General features: G+C 43.4%; 1 protein-coding gene across 2 annotated transcripts in view; it reads left to right on the top strand.

Moving 5' to 3' along the window:
- Positions 1-22,378, top strand: part of GAB2 (GRB2 associated binding protein 2) — a 237,040-nt gene that overhangs the window by 188,435 nt on the left and 26,227 nt on the right. For both annotated transcript variants that reach the window (XM_073612818.1, XM_073612819.1), the window contains exons 3-5: positions 8,984-9,224; positions 15,265-15,830; positions 20,970-21,064. In XM_073612818.1, coding sequence (XP_073468919.1) covers positions 8,984-9,224; positions 15,265-15,830; positions 20,970-21,064 — 902 coding nt within the window. The remainder of the gene's footprint in view (positions 1-8,983; positions 9,225-15,264; positions 15,831-20,969; positions 21,065-22,378) is intronic.

Raw genomic sequence — 22,378 nt, 5'->3', positions numbered from 1 at the left:
GGAAATTCCGAACGTCAAGAACGCGGTGGCGTACAATGCGTACGACGAGCCGTGAAAAATGAAGTTAAATAGCCAGTGCGGCTTTTCTGCTTGATTCCGAGCATGCGTCGGAATTGTGTACACACGCTCAGAATTTACGGATTAACGGATTTTGTTGTCGGAAAATTTGAGATCCAGCTCTCAAATTTTTGTTTGAGGAAAAATTCCGATAGCAAATGTCCGATGGAGCGGACACGGTCGGAATTTCCGACAACACGCTCACATCAAACAATTCCGATCGTGTGTACACGGCTTAAGTCTTGCAGAGGGGAGACAAAACAAGTGTCTTGGGATATAGAATCAGGTGAATTCACACTGAACACACCCTTTTTGTCATCTTCACCGAGCACCAATGTATTGCCCTGCAATGCATTTACCCCAACCCCACTGAGCACCAAAGCTTTTTCCTTACCTACCCTCACTACCAGTGCATCATCCCTTCCAACCCCTGAGCACAAATGTTTTGTTCCTCCACCCTCCTACTGAGCACCAATGCATTATCCCTCCCCCATTGAGCACCAGTGTTTTGATTTTCCACCCTCCCATTGAGTATTAATTCATTTATCTTCCCCACTGAACACCAATTTTTTGTTCCCACCCTCCCTCACTACAAAAGCATTATCCCTCCCTACCCCTGAGCACCAATGTTTTTTTTTCCTCCACCCTCCCACTGAGCACTAATGAATTTATTCCTTCCCGCTGAGCACTAATGCTTTGTCCCTACCCAACCTCACTGCCAATGCATTATCCCTCACTACCCCTGAGTACCAATGTTTGTTCCTCCGCCCTCCTACTGAGCACCAGTGTATCGATCCCTCCCCCACTGAGCACTAAAGCTTTGACCCCACCCACCTTCACCGCCAATGCATTATCCCTCCCTACCCCTGAGCATCAATGTTTTGCTCTTCTAAGCTCCCATTGAGCATTAATGCATTTATCCTTTCCCCACTAAGCACCAATTATTTTTTCCCACCCACCCTCACTACCAATGCATTATCCCTTCTTACCCCCGAGCACTAATGTTTTTTGTTCCTCCACCCTCCCACTGAGCTTTAATGCATTTATCCCCCCTCCCCCACTGAGCACATATGCTTTGTCCCAACCCACCCTCATTACTAATGCATTATCCCTCCCTACCCCTGAGCACCAATGTTTTGTTGCTCCACCCTCCTACTGAACACCAGTGCATTTATCCCTCCCCCACTGAGCACCAAAGCTTTGACCCCACCCACTCCCATTACCGATGCATTATCCCTCCTTACCCCTGACCTGAGCATCAATGTTTAGCTCTTCTAAGCTCCCTTTGAGCATTAATGCATTTCTCCTTTCCCCACTAAGCACCAACTATTTGTTCCCACCCACCCTCACTACCAATGCATTATCCCTCCTTACCCCTGAGCACCAATGTTTTTTGTTCCTACACCCTCCCACTGAGCTTTAATGCATTTATCCCCCCCCTCCCCCCATTGAGCACATGTGCTTTGTCTCAACCCACCCTCATTACTAATGTATTATCCCTCCCTACCTCTGAGCACCAATGTTTTGTTGCTCCACCCTCCTACTGAGCACCAGTGCATTTATCCCTCCCCCACTGAGCACCAAAGCTTTGACCCCACCCACTCCCATTACCAATGCATTATCCCTCCTTACCCCTGAGCACCAATGTTTTGTTTCTCGACTCTCCTATTGAACACCAATGCATTTATCCCTCTTCCACTGAGCCCCAATGTTTTAGTTTCCACCCATCCTCTTTACCAATGCATTATCCCTCTCTACCTCTGAGCACCAATGTTTTGTTCCTCCACCTTATCATTGAGCTCTAATGCATTTATCCCTCCCCCCACTGGGCACCAATACTTTGTCCCCACCCACCTTCACCACCAATGCAATTTTCCTACCTACCCCTGAGCAGTGCTTTCTTTCTCTACCCCCTACTGAGCCTCAGTGCAATGTTCACCCCCACTAAGAAACCACTGCTTAATACCCCCCACACACGCACACACTGACCACCTATGTATTATTATTTCCTTTCGCTGAGTACCAGTGCTGTAAATCTTGTGAGTATTGCAGGCAGACAAAAAAAAGTTAGACAAGGAAAGAAAATGCATTTATTTGGGTGAACTTCAGTATATCTATATTTCATAAGTTGCTTAAAAGTGTAGACTGGATTCCCTGCTTTGTCGGTACAAGCCCCCAGCACAGCAGGCCTTTGATTCGGCTCTTTTCCGTACACTGAAGACAATATCATATTTAGCAAGACACATAATTGTTCTTTCATGGCTAAGCGACATCCGGGCAGTGTGATTCATAACTCTGCTGATGCATGGCACATCCATAATTCAGTTTAAACCCGAGCTTGACTTTACAATGTGTTACTGGAAGCCTTGTTAAAGCGATGGGTGAAATGGATGGACCAGTGAGGACCTCCATCTGCTAGGAAACTACAACTACCAGCAAAACGTCATTCCAAGCAGCAGGATGAATACTGAATTCAGAATGCCCGTTCCTGTAATTTTGGAGAAACTCTAATCTAATGGCAAAGTAGGATTGTGTAAAAAACCCATTCAGTTAATACATGTGCATTCCCCCATGTTTTGCCTCCTGCTGCAGCTGCTGCTATTTTCCTCCTGGGGTCTTTCTTTCTTTTTTCATTTTGTAAACAAATAAATGTGGCAATCGTGGCATTTTTTTTGTCCTCCTAGGTTTATGCAATATCTGAGCCCCGAGGACAAGGGAATGCTTTTGAACCCCTGAAACGCGTTGCCTATTTCATATTGTCTTGCTGAATGAATGCCAAAATGAAAAATTCTGGGGCTCTCAGTTCAAGTCATTATGCCACATAATAATTAGTTTGATCTTTATCAATCATGATCCCCCGATGAGTCGAGACCAGTTTATCCCAAGCAGTGTTGCCACCTTCCTGTCTGCACTAAAGAACACCTCCCCTTCTCCTCATCTCCAAGAAGGAGGTGTAGAATTGTTGTAGGGAGTAGACACATATGGTGTTGGTCTTATTTTGGAGGAAAATTCATTTTTTTATTTTGATGAGATTGGTTGGCCATTAAATGTTTGGATTGGCTGGTTACTCCATTCAGCCACTGAGTGAAGACAAATTTCTCTACTTCCACATGACAGAACGAGATGCCTAATCCCTAAGCACTAGCACTGCCATGTGGGAGGAAGAGAAGTAAGTTAATTAGGTAGGTGTTCAGTGGGAAGTATGCTCCCTACATTGGTGATTAGTGGGACGCATGCCCTTTAAATTGGTGGTCATTGGGAAGAATGTTCCTCACATTAGTGGTCAGTGGGAAGAATGCTCCTTACATTGGTGGTCAGTGGAAAGAACACTACTTACATTGGTGGTCAGTGGGAAGGAAGCTCCTTACATTGGTAGTCAGCTCCTTACTATGGTGAACAATGAGAAAAATGCCTGTTACATTGATGACCATTGGAAAGAATGGTCCTTACATTGGCGGTCAGTGGGAAGAATGCTCCATACTTGGGTGATCAGTGCAAAGAAGGCGCCTTCCATTGGTGGTCAGTGGGAAGAATGCTCCTTACATTGGTGATAAGTGGGAAGAATGTTCCTTACATTGGAGATCAGCTCCTTACTATGGTGATAAATGAAAAGAATGCTGGTTACAGTGATGATCATTGGAAAGAAATGCCCTTACATTCGTAGTCATTGGGAACAAGGTTCCCTACATTGGTGGTCAGTGGGTAGAATGCTCCCTACATTGGTGGTCAGTGGGTAGAATGCTCCTTACATTGGGGGTCAGTGCCTTACTATAGTGATCAATGGGAAGAATGGCCATCACATTGCTGATCAGTGGAAAAGATGACCCTAATGCCACGTACACACGAGCGGAATTTTCGACCGGACTGGTCCGACGGACCGAGTCCAGCGGACAATTCGACCGTGTGTGGGCTTCATCGGACCTGCAGCAGACTTTTTCGGTCGAAAATCTGACGGACTTTAGATTTGGAACATGTTTCAAATCTTTCCGACGGACTTGAGTCCGGTCGAAAAGTCCGCTCGTCTGTATGCTAGTCCGACGGACGAAAACCGAAGCTAGGGCAGCTATTGTCTACTGGCTATCAACTTCTTTATTTTAGTCCGGTCGTAGGTCATCACATACGAATCCGTCGGACTTTGGTGTGATCGTGTGTAGGAAAGTTCGTTTGTTCGGAAAGTCCGTCGAAAGTCCGCTGAAAGTCCGTCGGATAGACCGTCGGACCAGTCCGGTCGAAAAGTCCGCTCGTGTGTACACGGCATTACATTGTGTCAGGAACCATGAAACAGACGGAGACAGAAAATGCAGTAAAAATCACAGTTTAATAAAATGGTAAACATGGTACAACTGGTAAACGTAGTCAAAACATAGCCAGGGTTCGGTAGCCAAATCGGGTGATCAGAACAAGCCAGGAAATCAGGATGCCAGAAATCAGCATAGTCAGAGGCAACGGACAGGATCAGGAACCAGAAGGGACATCAGCCAGGCAAGCCTTCAACAGCAACACAGCAGAGAGTCTCTAGATATGTTGACCAAGGCGAAGGCAATTGATGAAATGAACCAGGCAGTTTAAATAGCCAGAAGGGGCTGGCTGTGGGCTTGACTGACGAGCAGGAGATGATCAGGTGAGCCACTGTGGAACGATGAGTACTGACAATTAACCGACAGCTGAGCAACCTGAGCACATAGAAGGAAGGGCTGAGAGCCCAGCCCCGACACATTGCTGGTCAGTGAGAAGAATGCTCCCTACTTTGGTGATCAGTGGGAAGAATGTCCCTTACATTGGTGATCAGTGGGAAGAATGCCCCTTATATTGGTGATCAGTGGGAAGAATGCTCCCTACTTTGGTGATCAGTGGGAAGAATGCTTCTTACATTGGTGATCAGTGGGAAGAATGTCCCTTACATTGGTGATCAGTGGGAAGAATACTTCTTACATTGGTGATCAGTGGGAAGAATGTTCCTTACATTGGTGATCAGTGGGAAGAATGTTCCTTACATTGGTGATCAGTGGGAAGAATGTGCCTTACACTGGTATACAGTGAGAAGAATTCTCCTTATGTTGGTAATCAGTGGGAAGAATGCTCCTTACATTGGTGGTCAGCTCCTGACTATAATGATCAATGAAAAGAATGCCAGTTACATTGATGATCATTGGAAAAAATGGCCCTTACATTGGTGGTCATTGGGAAAAAGGCTCCGTATATTGGTGATCAGTGGGAAGAATGCTCCCTACTATAGTGATCAGTGGGAAGAATGTTTCTTACATTGGTAGTCAGCTCCTTACAATATAGTGATCAATGGGAAGAATGGCTGTTATACTGTTTGCTGGAAAATATAGTCCTTAAATTAATGGTCAGTGGGAAGAATGCCTCATACAACAGTGATCATTGGAAAGTATGCTCCCTATAATAGTGGTCAATGGGAAAAATGCCCTCTTACAGATAGCTAAAAAGATCATCAGTGTCAGTGGTTGCTCATTTGAGAGGAAGAAACCGCTCATTGCTTAGGTAACCCCATTGCAACCTCTGGAGAAGCTCTGGGGTTCCACAGAACCAGGGTTGAGAAAGGCTGCCTCAGTATTCAACAACTGCCTAATAATCACAAGAGATGCTTGATAGCAGAAATATTGCTTATAATAGTTGGCTCATCAATGGCAAGCCCTACACTTTCAGAGTATCATTATCCAGAAGCAAGCTGGGTTTCAGTTATTGTGTTTTTTGGGTTTCATTATCCATAGCAGGGTATGTGCACGCAGATATCTACTTAAGTCTTCCACCTGTTTTCAATCCTTTCCTCTAAAGGGAATTGGAGCAAGGCAAGGGTGTTCGCTTATTTATCGGTCTGTCCACACTGTACACTTGTTTCCTGTTTCAAAATATGACACATCACACATCTGAAGCTTCTTTCAGTTTGCATTCACTTTTTTTCTGTATTTTCAAGTTTCGTGGAAAAGACCAGTAAAAAAATAAACTAAAACAGGAGAAAAGGGGAAGGAAGACCTAACTGACCACTTGTACACCATCTATGGACCAATTTTTACACTTTCACTACGAGCCTGTTTGTTTTGCGATAAATCTGTAATTACCTACGATAGCAAAGTACTACGGTACATGCAGTATAATATTTTTTTTTTTAATAAATAATGCTTTTGTTGATATTGTCTTGCAAAAATGATTTTATTTTTATGCAATCCTTAAACACAAAATAACAAATCTAAACCGAAACTCTTTTTTTTTCTACTTTGGTGTTAGTTTGAAAAAATTGTTTTAAACTGATGAGATAAAATGTATACATTTTGTTATATTTTTTATTCCATTTAAAATGGCACTAAAATTATGATTCTTGTACAAAGCATTACAAAGTTATTTACAGATGATTATAGGCTTTTTTTTCCAGTTTTGCATTTTTTTAAATGTGACATAAAAAAATACCAAATAAAAAAATAAAAAGAATAAAAAAGTTTAAATAATAAAGAAAAAAAATCAGCCAGAAAATAATAAAGGGGAGAAGGGGAAGAAGGAGTCAATAAGAGCTGATAAACTAAGTCCTAATAACAGGTCAAATAGAAACACATTTTATTAAAAAAATAAAAAATAAACATTTGTCAGGTTGCTTTTTGACTGGCATCTTATGCAGATATAAGCTCATCTCTTTGATTTGAAGATGACTTAAACAGTAGATATGAAAATTACAATGTTATCTTATATTTCTCTATCTGTTTGAACGGTGTTTATAAACACGGCCTCAGATGGTCTGTGTTTTGGCAGCTCTGCTTCTACAGCTGGTATATTCAGAAAGCAACTCCTGGCTGTCATTTTGACAGTTGGGAATTGTAGGCAAGTACGAGAGGGGGGAGTGGCAGTGGGGCAGTAATACAGATGTGTGTAGTAGGTCCAGTGTCCACAGCTGGTCAAACAGTCAGCACTTAACAGAACAAACAAATGAGGTTACACTCTTTAAACTGAACCAAAATGCTTATATGTGCAGTCTTACCGCCACATTATTAATATCCAATTTAGCTGGCATTTAGCATTTAGCAGTAAAAATAAAGACTGTGGCATCTTAAAAGTACACCAACGATAGTAGCTCCTTAAAGAGGAGTTCCAGTCAAAAAAAAAAAAAAAAATTAAAAGTCAGCAGCTACAAATACTGCAGCTGCTGACTTTTAATTGGACACTTACCTGTCCCAGGGTCCAGCGATGTGGGGGATCGAAGCCCCGCTCGTCTCCCCCTCCGTTCAGCGGCGCCGGCATTGCAACTGTGGGCGCCGGGCTGTGGCTTCACAGCCTGCCACCCACTGCGCGCCGTGATTGGCCGCTCAGTCACCTGGGACCTGTAATGGGTCCCAGATGATTGACAGGAGGGAGGGAGCAGAGCCGAGCCCTTCCTGTGCCGAGGGGGAAGTGATGTCACCAGCCCAGGCACTGGAAGAGGCAGACTACGAGGGACCCCCTAGCAACAGGCATTTAGAGGTAAGTAAAAAAATATATATATCCAAATGTTTTTTTGTATTTTTTTTTAGGATTTTTCATGTAGTTTTTTTTTTTTTGGGTGGAACCCCACTTTAATTTCTGTTCTAGCGCCTTCCATTTGAAGGGAAACTATAATCCTTGGACCCAAGGTTTCTTTGTTTTGAACTGTCTCCTTTAGCCAGAGATGCTTAGGACACCAAACTTCTATGTGACACTGCCATAGAAATGTATAGGGAGATACTGAGCAGATATGACCAGGACACTGGAGAATGGTGGCGTAGGACGGAAGCAAACAATGGGAGTTGCATTCATTGGATAGAGGAATGTATGAATCTGAGGAGGGGAAAGGTGGGCAAGTTTAGGTCAAAAAATGGGGACAAAAAGGATTTGTTTCAAAGTGCACTTAACCTTTGTTGTGTTTGGGTGCCGTAATGATTGTCATTTGCTGTGTGAAGGAACATTTCCATCAGACTCATTTTGCCATTATATTGTCTTCTGATTCTGATGGTTTTTGTTGATACAGGTCACGGTATACCTAGTAGTAGTTGGCCACATTCAACTGAACTTCTGTCCTGTAATGTTGAAGATGCTTCTTGGCTTCTGCAGTCCACTTTTTCAGTTCCAAGTTCCAAGATTGCAACTGAAGAAATGGCTTGGAGAAGCTATGAAATGTCTTCAACATTACAGAACAAGTCCAGTTGAATGTGACCGACCTCCTACAATTAGCTGTATCTTTTATCTGCTGTTTGAGCTGGTGGAAAACAGGGAATACTGAATACATTCTCCAGTGTCCTGATATGACCAGGAGGACACTGGAGAATGGTGGTGTAGGACGGAAGCAAACAATGGAAGTTGCATCCATCGGATTGAGGAATGTATGAATCTGAGGAGGGAAAAGGTGGGCAAGTTTAGGTCAGAAAATTGGTGCAAAAAGGATTTGTTTTAAAGTGCATTTAACCTTTGTTGTGTTTGGGTGCCGTAATGATTGGCAGAGTCATTCGCTGTGTGAAGGAACATTTCCATCAGACTCATTTTGCTATTATATTGTCTTCTGATTCTGGTGTTTTTTTTTTTATACAGGTCATGGTATATCTAGTAGTAGTTGGCCACATTCAACTGAACTTCTGTTCTGTAATGTTGGAGATGCTTCTTGGCTTCTGCAGTCCACTTTTTCAGTTCCAAGTTCCAAGATTGGAACTGAAGAAATGGCTTGGAGAAGCTATGAAATGTCTTCAACATTACAGAACAAGTCCAGTTGAATGTGACCGACCTCCTACAATTAGCTGTATCGGTTGTCTGCTGTTTGAGCTGGTGGAAAACAGGGAATACTGAAGCAATCAAATTGTATTCTATAAAATAAATGGGCTTGTGTTAAAATTTTGCACCAGAGCACTATAGTTTTTTTTTTTTCCATGTGACAGATAGGTAACCTGTATTCTTCCCTGTTTCCCTGCAGATTCCTTGAGAAACCTACAATCTGTGAACCATGGTCCTCGTTCTTCACCCGCTGAATTCAGCTCCACCCACCACCTGCTCAGGGAACGGAAGTCATCAGCCCCTTCCCATTCCAGCCAGCCCACCCTGTTCACCTTTGAACCTCCTTCCAACCACATTCACCAGACAACCTTATCTGCCAGCGCTCCCCAGGATTACCTCTTCCTACACCAATGTATGAGCCGCAAAGCCGAAAATATGAGGTGAGCTCCATATTTCTTGATGTATCACGTGCCCACGTTCTTTTCTGCCATTCAGTATATTTGGCTCATGGTTCACCTGGGCAAAGCCAATGGATTGCACAAAGGGGCTTTCCTAGCATTGAGCCAACTACTTCTTTAGTTAGCCCCATCACTGCCACCGTTAATTTTGCTGGAATATCCACAGTGGGGAACAAAAAAGTCTTACAGTATTAAAGCCACTTTTTTTAATGGAAGGGTTAAAACCCCTGCCAGGTCTTTTTTTTTTTTTTGCTGTCTGTGTACCCTTGTGGAAATTTCCTTTCACTTCCTCTCCCAGAGACTCTTGTCTCCGAAAGTGAGGAGAATTCCACTCTTAAAGCGGTTGTAAACCTCAGACATGAAATATATACAAAGCATATCCCTCTGTACTGTGTACTTGTCTCAATCCAGAGAACTAAATGTCATTTCTGTCTGCTGCTTCGTTCCTCTGCTATCAGCATGAGTCACTTCTGAGAAGTTTTCCTGACACCAAGAGAAAAATGGTGACAGGGGAGGGACCTCCAGCTAAATGACAGCCTCAGCTCTATTCCTGTGTGCTTTGTGGAGGGTGTGTGTCCCATCCCTCCAATCAGCTCTCAGAGCTCTCCTCACTGAGCTTCTACAGAGTGAGAATTCAGCTCTCTGTCCCCTTTTTTCTGACAGCTCAGACAAGCTTTATAAATTCTGGAGTTTAAAGGGATGTAGAGAAGAGAAGACCTCAGAATAAATAGGTAGACATTATGTAGGAGGATTTCTTTCATCTCTGTGTATCACCTGAGGCCAGTCACATCACTGGATATATGTGGGGGTTTACAACCATTTTAACCGGTGGCCCCGGAGCCATTTTCTGTTTTTGTACATGCTTTAGGCCTGAACGTTGGTTAATACCCCGCGGCGCAAACAGAATATATTTTCGAAAAGCAAAGACCCTGAAGAGTACAATAAAGGTACAGTGCTTTGAAAAAGTATTCACACCCCTTGAAAATTTACACATTTTGTCATGTTACAACCAAAAACGTAAATGCATTTTGGGATTTTATGTGATAGACCAACACAAAGTGGCACATAATTGTGAAGTGGAAGGAAAATGATAAATGGTTTTCAAAATGTTTTACAAATAAATATGTGAAAAGTGTGGGGGGCATTTGTATTCAGCCCCCCGGAGTCAATACTTTGTAGAACCTCCTTTCTCTGCAATTACAGCTGCAAGTCTTTTTGGGGATGTCTCTACCAGCTTTGCCCATCTAGAGAGGGACATTTTTGCCCATTCTTCTTTGCAGAATATCTCAAGCTCTGTCAGATTGGATGGAGAGTGTCTGTGAACAGCAATTTTCAAATTGTGCCACAGATTCTCACTTGGATTTAGGTCTGGACTTTGACTGGGCCATTTTAACACATGAATATGCTTTGATCTAAACCATTCCATTGTAGCTCTGGCTGTATGTTTAGGGTCGTTGTCCTGCTGGAAGGTGAACCTCCTCCCCAGTCTCAAGTCTTCTGCAGACTCTAACAGGTTCTCTTCTAAGATTGCCCTGTATTTGGCTCCATCCATCTTCCCATCAATTCTGACCAGCTTCCCTGTCCCTGCTAAAGAAAAGCATCCCCACAACATGATGCTGCCACCACCATGTTTCACGGTGGGGACGGTGTGTTCATGGTAATGTGCAGTGTTAGTTTTCCGCCACACATAGCGTTTTGCTTTTAGACCAAAAAGTACAATTTTGGTCTCATCTGACCAGAGCACCTTCTTCCACATGTTTGCTGTGTCCTCCACATGGCTTCTCACAAACTGTAAACAGGACTTCTCATGGCTTTCTTTCAACAATGTCTTTCTTCTTGCCACTCTTCCATAAAGATCAGATTTGTGGAGAACACGACTAATAGTTGTCCTGTGGACAGATTCTCCCACCTGAGCTGTGGATCTCTGCAGCTCCTCCAGAGTTACCATGGACCTCTTGGCTGCTTCTCTGATGAATGTTCTCCTTGCCCGGCCTGTCAGTTTAGGTGGACGGCCATGTCTTGGTAGGTTTGCAGTTGTGCCATACTCTTTCCATTTCCTGATGATGGATTGAACAGAGCTCTGTGAGATGTTCAAAGCTTGGGATATTTTTTTTTTATAACCTAACCCTGCTTTAAACTTCTCCACAACTTTATCCCTGACCTGTGCGGTGTGTTCCTTGGTCTTCATGATGCTGTTTGTTTACTAAGGTTCTCTAACAAACCTCTGAGGGCTTTACAGAACAGCTGTATTTATACAGAGATTAAATTACACACAGGTGGACTCTATTTACTAATTAGGAGACTTCTGAAGGCAATTGGTTCCACTAGATTTTAGTTAGGGGTATCAGAGTAAAGGGGGCTGAATACAAATGTACACCACACTTTTCAGATATTTATTTGTATAAAATGTTGAAAACCATTTATAATTTTCCTTTCACTTCACAATTATGTGTCACTTTGTGTTGGTCTATCACGTAAAATCCCAATAAAATACATTTACGTTTTTGGTTGTAAAATGACAAAATATGGAAAATTTTAAGGGGTATGAATTTTTTTGCAAGGTAGCTGCAATTTTTCATGTCACGTGATGTTAGCATACATGTTAATTAAATGCAAATGTTCAGTAAAAAATTAAATTTATTTTAGTGCACACAAAGACAATGTTTTACGCAATATTTTGTAAAAAATATAAAAAATGAGATTACGACGAGTAAATAGATACCCAACGTGGCAAGATTCAAAATTGCGCATGTCCATAAAATGGCAACAAGCTGTGAATAATGGCCCTAGAGTTATTGCTGTCACACCAGTGTTAATGACGATATGTAACATGTGTTTTTGTAAGTAGGCGCACCCAACACTTATACTTACCTTCTCGCGTGGGGGTGAGGAACTTTACATTGTTTGTGGGTTTTTTTTTTTTTTTTATATATATTTTATATGTTACTTAACTTTGTTAACTTTTTTTTTTTTTTTTTTTCCAATTAACTTCATTGCTATCTCATATGGGGCCATCCCCTATGTGATAGCATACTGTAATAACAGGTTCTCTTTACTGAGACATCAGGCATAACTGTTCAGCCCTTGATGTCTCCCCTGCCCTTCACTGAAGTAAATGAAGCATTGATTGCAGGCCTAGAACAATGCTCTAGACCAGTGGTCTCCAAACTGCGGCCCTGGGGCCAGATGCGGCCCTTTGCTTGCTTTTATGTGGCCCTTGGGGCACAATTTCATCCACTGATACCAACAATAAGGCATAATTCCCCTCACTGACATCAATAAAGGTGCACAATTCCTCCCAATGACACCAACGAAGGGGCACAATGCCCCCCAATGACACCTATGATGGGACACAATTTCTCCCAATAACACTAACAATGGGGCCCATTGACTCCAATGATGGGACACAATTCTCCCAATGACACCAACAATGGGGTCCAACGACACCAATGATGGGGCACAATGCCTCCCAATGACACCGATGATGGGACACTATTCCTCCCAATGACACCTATGATTGGGGCACAATTTCTCCCAGTGACACCAACAATGGGGCACAATGACTCCAATGACGGGACACAATTACTCCCAATGACACCAACAATGGGGTCCAACGACACCAATGATGGGACTCAATTCTCCCAAAGACACCAATGATGGGACACTATTCCTCCCAATGACACCTATGATGGGGCACAATTTCTCCCAATGACACTAACAATGGGGTCCAACAACATCAATGATGGGACACAATTCTCCCAATGACACCAACAATGGGGTCCAATGGCGTGACACTATTCCTCCCACTGACGCCAATGATGGGACATTGTTTTTTCCCCACTGTCGTCTGGACCTTTGGGGACCAATGGCCCCCCTAAAGTCTGAAGGACAGTAAACCGGCCCGTTGTTTAGAAAGTTTGGAGACCCCTGCTCTAGATCTTGCCTCCCTAATGAACTCCACTTCCTCTAAGATGCCCAGTACACAACACTTAGGATTAGTACCGGGATGTTGGACTAAAATACTGTACTTATATCTATAACCCCCATTCAATAAAGGTGGAGTTTGGGACACCGCGACAGCACATGAATCAGATCCCCATGATCCCATCTACATTCCTGATATAGATTCACTTTAAAGCTGAACTCCGGAATAAGGGAATATTATCTTACTATAGGAGGCATACATGCTTTGAGTGCTTTGCATATTTCCAGATCTGTGCAGAAATCCAGTGTGAAACTTCAGAAAATCCTGTAATAAAGACCGCTCACTGCTGCTCTCTCCTTTAGCAAGGTGACCGGTCTTGTCTCCGCCCCCCTCCTGTCGTTTTCTGTAGTGGGCGGATCCTCATTGGCCCTTCCCACACCTCTGCTCTCTGCACAGGCTATGTACAGCACAGGGATGATGTCACTGATACTTTTACAAGGTAATAATTGTTTAATTGATGGCATTTAGTGCACACCAAGTGGATTTATAACCTTTGTGGCTATTAGGAAATATATTACCCACTTCCCGTCCACGCCATAGCCAATAGATTGCTACAGTGCAGGCTTCCAGTTCTGGGAGGGCAACCATGGACGTCCTCCGAGAATCCCACCTCCTGCGGGCCCCCTGGGGCGTGCATTGGGCGCACTCTATTACTGCTGTTTCCTTTGGACATAGCTGATTGCGGTAAAGAGCCAATCATAGCGGCCCTTTACCATGTGATCAGCTGTGTCCAATCACAGCTGGTCACATGTAAACAGACTTGCTGTTTATCAACAGTTCTTTCCTCCCACACTGTGTCTGTCTGAGGAAAAGAGAGCCGATAACTGGCAAGGCTGTCAGTACATTGTTTACACTGATGATCGGTGCCCTGATTATTAGTGTAGCCTCATTAGTATCCATCAGTGCAGCCTCATTAGTACCCATCAGTGCAGCCTCATCAGTTCAAATCAGTGCCCATCAGAGCAGCTTCATCAGTGCCGCCTCATTATTACCCATTAGTGCAGCCTCATCAGTACACATCAGTGCCGCCTCATTAGTACCCATCAGTGCAGCCTCATTAGTACCCATCAGTGCAGCCTCATTAGTACCCATCAGTGCAGCCTCATCAGTGCCCATCAGTGCAGCCTCATTAGTACCCAGAAGTGCAGCCTCATCAGTTCACATCAGTGCAGCTTCATCAGTGCCCATTAGTGCAGCCTCATTATTACCCATAAGTGCAGCCTCATTAGTACCCATCAGTGCAGCCTCATCAGTACACATCAGTGCCCATCAGTGCAGCCTGATTAGTACCCATTAGTGCAGCCTCATTAGTGCCCATCAGTGCAGCCTGATTAGTACACATCAGTTCTGCCTCATCAGTGCCCATCGGCGCAGCCTCATTAGTACCCATCAGTGCAGCCTCAGTACACATCAGTGCAGCTTCATCAGTGCCCATCAGTGCAGCCTCATTAGTACCCATCAGTGCAGCCTCATTAGTACCCATCAGTGCAGCCTCATCAGTGCCCATCAGTGTAACCTCATCAGTGCCCTTCAGTGCAGCCTCATTAGTACCCATCAGTGCCCATCAGTGTAACCTCATCAGTGCCCATCAGTGCAACCTCATCAGCGCACATCAGTGAACAAGAAAAATTCCCAGTTTGCAAAATTTTATAACAGAAACTAAGAAAAACAATTTTTTTTCTCAAAATTGTCGTTTGTTTAGCAGAAAATAAAAAACCCAGTGGTGATCAAATATCACCAAAAAAAAAGCTCTATCTGTCTCAAAAAAAAAAAAAATGATAAAACTTCCATATGGGTACAGTACAGCGTTGCATGGCCGTGTATTTGTCATTCAAAGTGTGACAGCGCTGAAAGCTGAAAATTGGCCTGGGCAGGAAGGGGGTGAAAGTGCCCAGTATTGAAGTGGTTAAATGACAGTTTTTTCTGTCCCAGAGTTCAGCTTTAAGGCCGAAGTTGTTTTATCCATATGTGTTGACATTATTAGAGTATACTCGTATCTTAAGTCAATAACTGCATTATTGTGTTGTCTGTTTCCAGAAGTGCCAGCTTCTCCCAGGCCACCAGGTCCTCCTTTTTCATGCGTAGTGATACAGCTGTGCAGAAGTTGGCCCAGGGGTACGGACACTGCATGAACGGGGTCAGCGGTCAGGTCCACGGCTTCTATAGCTTACCAAAGCCGAGGCGGCTCAGTTCTGAATTGAGGGACAGTGCCTACGACCTCCCGAGGAGCTTCGCCTCCGACACTCCCACCAAGTCGAGCCTTACCGGGCCAGAATCTGAAAATGAGGACGTTTACACCTACAAAACCCCTAGCAATGCTCTTTGTAAAGAGTTTAGTGACCTTTCCACGGACTCGTGTGATCTTTCCGGGTCGCCGTTTTCCATTTATCAGATACCAAGGACTTTCACCTTGGACAAGAACCACAATGCTTTGTCATCCAATGACTTCCATAATGCTCCTCCCCCGAGGCCCCCCAAACCGGGGCAGACAGAGACTCGCTGGGGAAGTCCTCAGCAGCATAATGGGGACAATATTGGTGTTGTTTCGGTCAACATTCCAAGGAGGAACACCTTACCAGCCATGGAGAATCGACGCCATCGAGGTAAGGACTGTCTTTATGTACGTTTTGGGTCGTTACCAATGGTGGGCAGAGTCAGCGGGGGCAGTCCCTGTGCAAGACCAGTTTTATATATATAAACTATTACTTGTGCTTCCTCCTCTGTGAAAAAATAAAAAACAATCAATTGCAACCCACTGTGTATAAACAACACAATAAGCGTATATAAAAAATTCCAGTAGTATATGCAATCACCGCCCAAGAAAGTGATAGTCCCAAACCACCTTCAAATAATAAATCCAAAGCCTGAGTCCCAATGATACTCTCCAGGTCATGTATCCCCGCTCCGATGGGATTATGGATTCCCGTGGTTCAGAGGGTATGTTGTTGTCCCAGCTGTTAGTTTCTAAAGAAGTTGCTCACAAACATTAAAACATATCATTGCGCAGTGTTGTATGATTAAATACACCCCCACAACAATGCGGGTTAGTTCACTCACATTTAGCAGGGCTAAAAACACGCTTGTAAAATGATCAGAGATGGTCGCAGGCTTCCTCCTCATTACACACCCTGCGTATTGACATCACTGGCTCCTCCCGACGCGTTGCGTCACAGGTCACGTGACTTTCTCAAGGGGAAAAATAGTGAAAATAGACCCCTAGGTCTCAGCGGGCCCAGCTGCACAGTCTGTGCCTATAGTATGTGTGGCTATTACCTAGCATATCCAACAGTTTATATATTTTGCTGATTTTTTTAACTCGGGAGTCTACAAACTATCGCCCCAAGGGCCAAATCTGGGCTGCTACAGGACTGTGCCCGGTCCACAGCTAGAATCAGGTGTCCCCCCCCCCTCCACTGTCTTTCTCCAAGTGACTTGGTTGGTATTTTTGACTGCCAGTGTCCCAGCAACCAATGATGTGCTTGGGATCTGGGCTCTGTTGTAATTGGAGTTCTGATAGGAACTCTGATGTAGGGATGGGGAGTCCCCATCATAGCCCACCTTTACATTAGAGTTCCCATTAGGGCCCCCTTACAACATGGTTTATCTTAGGAGTCCCTCCTTACATCAGAGTCCCTATCAGAACTCCAGTTACAACAGGGCCCCCCGGCAGGGCTCCTTTACATCATAATCACCATCCGAGCCCCCTTACATCAGTGTCACCATCAGAGCCCTCCTTACACCGGAATCCCCATCCGAGTCTCCCTTAAATCAGGGCTGTCATCAGAGTCTCTGTCTCAGCCCCCCCTTACATCAGAGTGAGACTCTGATGTAAGGGGGGCTGAGACAGGGACTCTGATGACAACCCTGATTTAAGGAGGGTTCTTATGGGGACTCTGATTTAAGGAGGGTTCTGATGCGGACTCTGATATAAAGAGGGGCTCCTAAGGTTGACTCTGATATAAGGGGGCTCTGATGCGGGCTCTGATATAAAGAGGAGCTCCTAAGGTGGACTCTGTTGTAAGGAGGCTCTGATGATTACCATGAAGTAAAGGAGACGTGATGGAGCCCCCCTCTGTTGGGATTGCTCTGACAGGGACTCCTAAGGCAGACTCTGATGTAAGGGGGACTCTGATATAAGGAGGCTCTGATGGTGACTATGATGTAAAGGGGTCCTGATGGGTGCACTGTTGTAATTGGGGCTCTGATGGGGACTCTTATGTAAAGTGTTGTAGGAAGTGGGCCCTAGTGTGGACTCTGATGTAAGGAGGGACTCCCAAGGCAGACTCCGATACAAGAGGGGGCTGATGGTGATTGTGATTTAAGGGGGACTAAGACAGGGAACCTGGTGTGAGGGGGGGGGGGCTCTGATAAGAACCCCGATGTAAGTGTTCAAATCTTTCTCTAAAGCCAACAAAATTTGAAGAAAAATGCCTACACTATATTGTCCCAGTGACTACGAACATCAGAACAGGAAGTGAGGGAAAATCTCCTCTGACTCTGTCCAATAACAAGCCTTGGCTCGGGTCTAAGATATTAGTGGAGATTTGGAGAGAGGGCTTCCTATGCATTGAGATTCAAATTTCTTACCAGGTCACAGCTTTATTTTTTTGGGACATTCCCCCCTCTAGTGGAGAGAGATGACACTGCATCCTTTTTCAAGCAAAATTTCTGACCTAAATGTCAGGATGACAACATTAACAGTTTTGTTTGTCGCAGTGTCACAGACTCCAACTATCACTAACCTCTTTATAAACAAATAGCAGCTGTATTTGCTTTGCTTAGATATCTGATTCATCTCGGCTTGATCTTTCCTCCAAGTGTGTTTTTTTACTCCCCCTGCTCTTGTTTTAGTGAGACAGGTGTTTTTTTTTAAAGTATAGAGAACTTTTTATAACTGTATAAGGAAATGAATTGCCACCATATTTTGAAAACGTAAATGTGTGTTTTTCTGCCAATCTTTTTAGTAAACCCAAAGGGTTGTATTTATGAAAATAAATTGCTGAACTATTCTTCTGAGACATTGCATGTCCATTTGTTTTGTGTGAATGGGGGCAAAACTGAATCTTTTTAGGCTATTTTCTCTTCAGGTCAGATCTTATTTATTCATTAGGGAAAAGAATGAATCTGGATAATATTGCATTTTGGCCACTAGATGGTGCTGATGATCACATAATATAAATACAGTACTTGTTTACTTGTTTGCTCCATCTTGTAATTGTTTTCTCCATCTAGTGGCCAATAATACTCTGTAAGTGTTTGTTTTACATCATCCTGCACGAGGAAAGGTAATGGTTGCTTCAAATTCCTACTTTTTTTTATAAAATAATACATACTATATACAGTACTCGTATGTTGGGACCTAAAAGGATGAGCGCTGCATTGTTCCTGCTTGTTGAAATAGTGACAATCTAGAGTAAAATAAAGCTTGTAGAATATGTAGTATATCCTGTAATACCATTGTTCATACACTATATTGCCAAAAGTATTGGGACACCTGCCTTTACACGCACATGATCTTTAATGGCATCCCAGTTTTAGTCTGTAGGGTTCAATATTGAGTTGGCCTACCATTTGCAGCTATAACAGCTTCAACTCTTCTGGGAAGGTTGTCCACAAGGTTTAGGAGTATGGCATTCTGCATGGCAAATTCTTTATACATAGACCCCAATCTCTATAAAGATACACTATATTACCAAAAGTATTGGGGCGCCTGCCTTAACACGCACATGATCTTTAATGGCATCCCAGTCTTAGTCCGTAGGGTTCAATATTGAGTTGGCCCACCATTTGCAGCTATAACAGCTTCAACTCTTCTGGGAAGGCTGTCCACAAAGTTTAGGAGTGTGTCTATGGGAACGTTAGACGTTAAACTTCCAGAAGTTTGGGGCTAAGGAACTTGACTGGCTTGCACATCGTAATAACTTCAACCCGATAGAATACCTTTGGGATGAATTAGAGCGGAGACTGCGAGCCAGGCCTTCTTGTCCACATCAGTGCCTGGCCTCACAAATGCGCTTCTGGAAGAATGATCAAACATTCCCATAAACACACTCCTAAACCTTGTGGACAGCCTTCCCAGAAGAGTTGAAGCTGTTATAGCTGCAAAGGGTGGGCCAACTCAATAATGACCCCTACGGTCTAAAACTGGGGTGCCATTAAAGTTCATGTGTGTGTAAAGACAGGCGTCCCAATACTTTTGACAATATAGGGTATAAGACAATAATGAATATTTGAAGGTGCAAGCTCGCTGAAGAAATTCGGGTTGAATGAGGTCCTAGTTGTCCATACAACTGAATTGCAAATACCTTCAGTGATAATTACCAATGTTCTATATAATTTTCCTTATCCTTTGAAGGTTTCCCTAAGTTAATCATCATATATTGGACTCTCATGGTGTCCATCTAACGTCGCTTCTCGGCCTCTAGCAGTTTACATGTGACACAAATTACTTATTGGCCTCTGGTGTGTGTCCATATAGTCTGTGAACATTTCCACTCGTGACACATCACTTATTGGCCTCTGGTGGTCTCACTTGTCACTTATTGACCTATGGTGGAGAGTGAAGACCATGTCAGACTTATTATTTATTGCCCTCTGGTGTAGTCAACGTCACCAATTTAACTTATTGTCTCTGGTGGTGTCCAAGTTACATTTATCACTTATTGACCTTTGGTGTAGTCCATATCACACTTATCACTTATTGACCTCTGGTGTAGTCCATGTCAGACGTAATATTTATTAACCTCTGGTGTAGTCCATGTCAGACGTAATATTTATTAACCTCTGGTGTAGTCAATGTCACCACTATAACTGATTGACCTCTGTTGTAGTCCAAATCACAGCTTTCACTTATTCACCTCTGGTGGTGTTCAAGTCATACTTATCACTTATTGACCTCTGGTGGAGTCCAAATCAAACTTATCTTTTACTAACCTCTGGGGTGTAGTCAATGTCACACTTATCGCTTATTGACCTCTGGTGGAGTCCATGTCAGACTTATTTATTGACCTCTTGTGTAGTCAATGTCACCACTACAACTTATTGACCTCTGGTGGTGTCTAAGTCATATTTATCAGTTACTGACCTCTTGTGTAGTCCACGTAACATCTATCACTTAATGACCCTTGTACTGTCCAAGTCAAACTTATCACTTACGGACCTTTGGTGTGGTCAATGTCATCCGTATTACTTATTGACCTCTGGTGATGTCCAAATTACACTTATCACTTATGCTGGCCATACATTATACAACTTTCTTGTACAGTTGTCCTTTCGATTTACCAAAACCACATAATATGAGGTCAAATCTAAACACTTTCAATTTATTTGCGATCAGGCAGGCCCTTATAGGCACTATATAGTTGAGGGTAAATCTAAAGAATTTGAATAAGAAAATTGTATAATGTATAGCCAGCCTTAGTGACCTCTGGTGGTGTCTAGGTCATACTTATCACTAATTGAGCTCTGGTGGTGTCCAAGTCATACTTATCACCTATTGACCTCTGGTGGTGCCACCTATTGATTACCTGGTGTAGTCCATCACACACTTATCAGTTATTGACTTCTTGTAGTTCCCCTGTTACACTTATCACTAGTTGACCTTTGGCGATGCTCAGGTTTCTTTTATCACTTTCTGGCCCCTGATAATGTCCATGGGAAATGTATCACTTGTTGCCCTCATGCAGTGTCCACAAGAAGGCTTATCCTTATTATTAAATCAATCAATGTGATTATTTCTCCAGCGTCTTCTTGCGAAGCCTACGACTATCCTCATCTGGGAGACTTAAGCGTGGAGCAGTCTGTGGAGTCCATCAATGATGGCTTCAACTCTTATCTGGTGAGTCCTCTGCTGTATATCCTCAGGAAACTGCTAATCTGCAAATCTGCTAGTCTAACAGAAAACCTAATTTACAATTAAGTTTAACAAAAAGCATAACCTATTAGATTTTGAAAACATCAGACAGCACTTGTTGACTCCCATGAATGGTTTCAGTCTCCGGGGCTCATAAACATATAACCGGTGGTTCAAATCAGCATGGGAAGAACCCCGGAGGTGATTTCATTGAAGTACTAAGTACAAATTGAGAGACTTCAGGAAACGTTACGTGGAAAATGCATTTGCTGTGAGTAGAAAACCACTCTGGACTGGTGAAACAACCAATAGGTTGTTGGGTATCAAATATATAAAAATAGTGGGAGGATGGGAGCCTCTCTCAGGAAATATATGACCCAAGGGTAGGCATTGGTAGTGTACTCAGTTGAGATCTTACGACTGCCACTTCTTTGATACAACAGGAACGCCGTTTCAGCTGGAGTAACTTGAGTGAGTATAAAAGTACAAAAGGGTATAAAAGTATAAAAAAGCCTGTGACAGATGATCCTCTCTCTTGATGGCTGCATCGCATTCACAACACACTCCGCAAGTACAGACAGCATTCAGTTACCTCCTATTGAAGCGTGACCGCTCTACAAAGTGTCATATCAACAGCCCTGAAGAAGGGGGAGGCTGTTCCCCCAAAATGTGTTGGCTTCATCTGCACCTTTGTCATCTTCAAAAAAAGTTCCAAATTAAACCATCGAGAGAGGATCATCTGTCACTCTGCTCTTTTATACTCACTTAAATATGGAAAATGTAAGGAACCCTGTCCACGACTCCAGTCACTTTGGCCCACATGCTTACAACAGTCATCCATCCCCAGTCTGCTAAGAAAGTGGAGCTCATGCCAAGTCTGTTATATCTGCTAGATTATTTGTAGCAGATATGGTCTGAAGGGATTGGCTGTTCAGTATATATCAGGTGAATCAAGTGTGTATATTTACACAAGTATCTTTTAAAAAACCTTTCATAATAAATGGGCAGCATTAAAATGAACATAAAAAGACAGCTATTGGCCTTCCCTTCTGATGCTCCCAACCGTTGTTGAAGGACTCCACTGCCCAACAAGAATGCTTATTCCACGGTAGAGCACACCTCTGCAGTATTGTGTACAGTGGGATGCATGCCTTAGAAGTAGAATTTTATCCAGGCTAGGTCAATGGCATCTCCAGCACCACATGGGACTATTGGCTAAGAGAATGCCAAAGTTAACCTTACTACCAGTTGACTGAAGCCAGGCAACTTCAGTGGATATTATATAAATGTCACAGTGCA

This window comes from Aquarana catesbeiana, linkage group LG02 (assembly GCF_042186555.1).
Source record: "Aquarana catesbeiana isolate 2022-GZ linkage group LG02, ASM4218655v1, whole genome shotgun sequence".
NCBI lineage: Eukaryota > Metazoa > Chordata > Amphibia > Anura > Ranidae > Aquarana > Aquarana catesbeiana.
Note: the sequence above shows the minus strand (reverse complement) of the source record. Positions and strands in the feature narration are given on the sequence as shown.